Source organism: Gadus morhua, chromosome 14 (genome assembly GCF_902167405.1).
Source record: "Gadus morhua chromosome 14, gadMor3.0, whole genome shotgun sequence".
Lineage (NCBI taxonomy): Eukaryota > Metazoa > Chordata > Actinopteri > Gadiformes > Gadidae > Gadus > Gadus morhua.
The window spans coordinates 13,551,912-13,556,378 of NC_044061.1; the positions used below are offsets into that span (position 1 = coordinate 13,551,912).

Below are 4,467 nucleotides of genomic sequence, written 5' to 3' on the forward strand. Positions count from 1 at the left end.
GCAAATTATATGTGAAATGAGTCTTTATTCACATCCTCTGTGGCAGATGGCTTTTCAGGAAAGTGTACTTTCAAGTATTTTTTTTAGTGCCAGGTTGTTTCCTGTGACTAAAGAAGATGACTCATTCTACTTGGATCAAATTTATGTCAGGATAAGTTGTATTTATGAATCCCAAACAGGAATTAAGGGTCTTTCACATTAAAGTAAGAAAGCAATAAAATATGCAATTAAGAGAGGCATTTTATTAGGAATCAAGCAGTGTTGTTTACATATGTAAGAGTTAACAAAAGTAGTTAAAAGCCAGGTAACATCATGGTGATCCCAAAACAAAAACACGCCAAAAAGATGATTACTTCAGTTAAAACATCCAAAACTAATGCAACTAAAGATAGAAAAACATATCAGGTAAGATCCATCAAGTGAATCCTTGTCATCCATTCAATTGTGCTTTGAACCCCTGCATACATAAACAGAGAGAGAGAGAGAGAGAGAGAGAGAGAGAGAGAGAGAGAGAGAGAGAGAGAGAGAGAGAGAGAGAGAGAGAGAGAGAGAGAGAGAGAGATTTTTGGATTGCGAATTGAAAACAAGATTGTTCTGCAGACACGTGGTTCTTAACAGGTGAAAAGGCACAGCGTGGATTCAGCTCAAGTCTGACCTGAGATTAAATATTAATAATAACCAAGTCACACTAAACAGTATTCATATGTCCTTGAATAAGCCTGTTATCAGATGTACTAAGTCATTTTCTTGCTGCCTTTTGAGTGTATACTAATTTACAATGTACAGTGTTCAGTTAGTGTTAGCCTGTACACCTCTATAGTGTTCCCTAAAATATATAACAGCTATGCAATACATTATTTTTATTCACAACAAAAGTTTTGAAAACCACTGCTGTGAGTGAATCTAACATAAAATCAATACCAGGTTGGTGTTTGTGGGTGTGTGATGAGCGCATGTGCACGTGCGTGTGTGTGTGTGTGTGCATGTGTGGGTGTGTGTGTCAGTATGTGTGCAGGATGGGTTGAGTTAGATTCAGCTCGCTGCAGCCAGAGACGATGGGTGTTCGACTCCCCATGTGGAAACGAACCAGGTGACCCACGCTCTGGAACACCTGGTCGCACGTGCGCACCTGACAAAACAAGCACACACACACACACACACACATTTTGTTGCTGAAGTGAACACCCACCACACAACGCAGTACATAACGTGAATGTCAGAAGAACCTACACAACATGATGGTTGGGTGCGCATACACATAGCCACATAGATGCACAAGCACACACATTGATTGTCGCTCACTCTCTTTCTCTCTCCCTCTCATCCGAGTTCAATCAAATACTATCTTAACGCACACAAACAAACACACACCTGTCCGTTGGGGTGGACCAGAAGGAGGTGCTTGACGGTTTGCCCCTCCATGCCGCTGAGGACGTACTGGCCCGAGGCAGAGCAACTCTCCCTGACTAGGAAGTCCCCACTGCAGGACAGCAGCGCCTCCGCCTGCTTACGGCCAAGCCTGCAACCAGACACCGCCCGAGACAAGGGGTTAGGTAACGCAGTCATAAGCATTAACCTACAGTTAATTACAGTTGACTTATGGTCTAGTAATCATTTACTAATGCCGTTCATGTTTTCTAATGGTCATGTTAACTATGGTAGTGATGCTTATGTTGACTAAGGGCTTCATTTATACATAATTGAATAGGGTTAGGGTCCAAACCTGACCCTAACCCATTAACCCTAACCTCAATGCAGGTGCTATATAATAATGTTTATAGCTGCATTAAGGAATGTTAATTAATAGTTAATTAATGTACCCTTATTGTAAAGTGTTTACCAGCCATCTTGGGTGTATAAGCTCATACCCACACATCTGTTTCTTTGAACATCTTTAAACATATCTCTCTGAACGTGTCAAGCTACAGCGTTAAACTCTCAGCGTTAAGCTTTAGCTGTAGCCTCGTTGTGCCAATGGGTATCGTAGAGTAACCAAACCAAAGTAAAAACACAGCAAGGGCCCAACCATGTGGTGAAAGACCACAAAAGTTATTGCAATCCCTCTTTGCTCTCCACTTTGAATACCTGGCAAGAAAAGTATTTGACTAGTGAATAAGAGACAGTTATTGAGGACAGAGGTTGGGCTTTAGAGAGTGGTGTTACGGTTATCCACCTGCCATGAAACCACCCTTCTTCCTCTATTAGGTCCTGGGAGAGCGGGCGCCACTCAGGTCCGATGTCAGGCTGCTCCATAGGCTCCATGCTGGCCTCACAAACACTCATATTAACTGGGGGAAAATTAGTCAATAATTAAGAATATTGTGGAAAAGTTAATCAATTAAAATAATTACATTAAAATTGAAACTCATATATTATACGTATTCATTACAGCCCAATTGAAGTTTTTCAAGGCTTTGTTCGTATATGTTTCTTTTTTAGGTCCCATAGTCTGGAGGAAGAATGGAGAGGTTGCTTGTTCCAAGTTGCTTGAAGTCCAGTGTGAAGCTTCCACAGCCAGTGATGATTTTGGTAGCCATGGTATCTTCTGGTGTTGGTCTACTGTGTTTTGTCTACGCAGCTGTCTACGGACATTTTAGAGGAATTGAAGCTTCCACCTGCTTAATAGCTTTATGGTGATGCTATAAGCCAGCAGGACTTGAACCAGCTGCCAAAAGTAGCAATACCTGGTTTAATGAAAATAGGATTACTGTGCTTGATTGGCCAGCAAACTCGCCTGATCTGAGCCCCCTCGAAAAGGTATGGAGCGTTGTCGAGAGGAAGATGAGAAACACGAGACCCAACAATGCAGACGAGCTGAAGGCCGCTATCCAAGCAACCTGGGCCTAACACCTCAGCAGGGCCAAAGGCTGATCGACTCCATGCCGCTCCGCATTGGAGGCAGTAATTCATGCGAAAGGAGCCCCAACCAAGTACTGAGTACATATACAAGAACATACTTTTCAGAAGGCTGACATTTCCGTCTTAAAATCTTTTTTTACAGGTCTTATGTACATTTTCTGAGATACTGAATTTTGGGTTTTCATGAGCTGTAAGCGATGATCCTCAAGATTAATAAAAATAAAGGCTTTAAATGTTTCACTTTGGGTGAAATGAATCTATATAATATGTGAGTTTCAATACACTTTTTAAATTGAATTATTGTAATGAATTTACTTTACCACAATATTCAAATTCATTGTGATGCACCAGTATATGCCCACAAAGCCCAACTCGGGTTGTCTTATTAATTGGTCTCCCGGTCTTTACCTGTAGACGGCGCTGCAGGGCCGTGTGCAATGCAGCAGTTCTCATACAATGAAATCGGCTTTGAGGAGCAGACCTGCATCTGAAATTGAGTCATGCAGAAAATGAGTCTTCGTGCACGTGTGTGTGTGTGTGTGTGTGTGTGTGTGTGTGTGTGTGTGTGTGTGTGTGTGTGTGTGTGTGTGTGTGTGTGTGTGTGTGTGTGTGTGTGTGTGTGTGTGTGTGTGTGTGTGTGTGTGTTTGTGTCAAAAATCAGCTAGATATAATAATACTAACTAAAACTTAATTTCTGACCTCTTGTATCAAACCGTCCTGTTGATCAGCTTCTCTTGAGATACGAAGGTCCTGTATTCCACCAGAAGGGGGCACCTTGCCTGGGATCTGATTGTAGTAGTCTGACTCCCCTGAACGTTCATTGAACTCTGTGATTTCGTTGTCTCTAAAGCACCGTTCTGGTATCCTGTCAATTATTTCGATCAAACACCTGAATTCACATATTAACCACAACATTCATTCATATATTCTCACTGTGAAGAAACATTTCACAAATTTAATAATATTAAATAAATAGATGGATTGATGGTATTCATGGGGAGGTCTGGCCAAACCAAACAAAAGGATTCACATAGGTAAAGGTGCAATAGCTAATATTTACCTCTGCGTTGTGGGTAAGATAAATGCATTCTGGCTGAGAAGCTGTCTGAATCGAGCCTGAAAGGCCTGATCAATGCTGCTGATGATCTTACAGGCCCGACCCGCGGGGCACTTCACTATGTAGCACACTGGAGGGGGAGAGAGAGTGACTGAATGAGCAGAGGGTTAAATGAGGCCAACATAATCTCTGATTCAGCAATTCTACTATTTCATAGCAAAACTTTTGGGGGGGGGGGGGAGAGTTCACAGTGCCTGGGTCGGAAACTGAAAACTGAAGAGGCAGAGTAACTGCCTGTTTCCTTATTTGTTACAGAGATATTATACCGAAGAGAAACTGATTAGCGCAAGTACATTAAGGGTAAGTCTCGTGAAAATTTTACTCAGGGTCGTTTTCTGCATTAAAACCGATCAAATAAGCCCAGATATTTTTTCGCTGGAATGTGGCTACAATCTCGCTTGACTCGGTGTTGCTGGAAGACGCACTGCCCATGCGAGTCAAGGACTCTATGAGTGGCCACTAATATTACCAGTAGTCCCTTCCGGCAATAG

The 4,467-nt window shown here is 42.1% G+C and overlaps 1 protein-coding gene across 2 annotated transcripts in view; it reads right to left on the reverse strand.

Moving 5' to 3' along the window:
* Positions 1-222: 222 nt before the first annotated feature.
* The window catches only part of LOC115559155 (SHC-transforming protein 1-like), a 9,562-nt gene continuing 5,317 nt past the window's right edge, over positions 223-4,467 (reverse strand). Inside the window, exons 8-13 of one of the 2 annotated variants that reach the window (XM_030377862.1) lie at positions 3,920-4,046; positions 3,559-3,724; positions 3,268-3,346; positions 2,174-2,288; positions 1,372-1,519; positions 223-1,129 (exon numbers count right to left, since the gene is read on the reverse strand). In XM_030377862.1, coding sequence (XP_030233722.1) covers positions 1,001-1,129; positions 1,372-1,519; positions 2,174-2,288; positions 3,268-3,346; positions 3,559-3,724; positions 3,920-4,046 — 764 coding nt within the window. In that variant the 3' untranslated portion in view covers positions 223-1,000. Of the gene's footprint in view, positions 1,130-1,371; positions 1,520-2,173; positions 2,289-3,267; positions 3,347-3,558; positions 3,749-3,919; positions 4,047-4,467 lie in introns of both variants that reach the window. The other variant, XM_030377861.1, reaches the window with a different exon arrangement.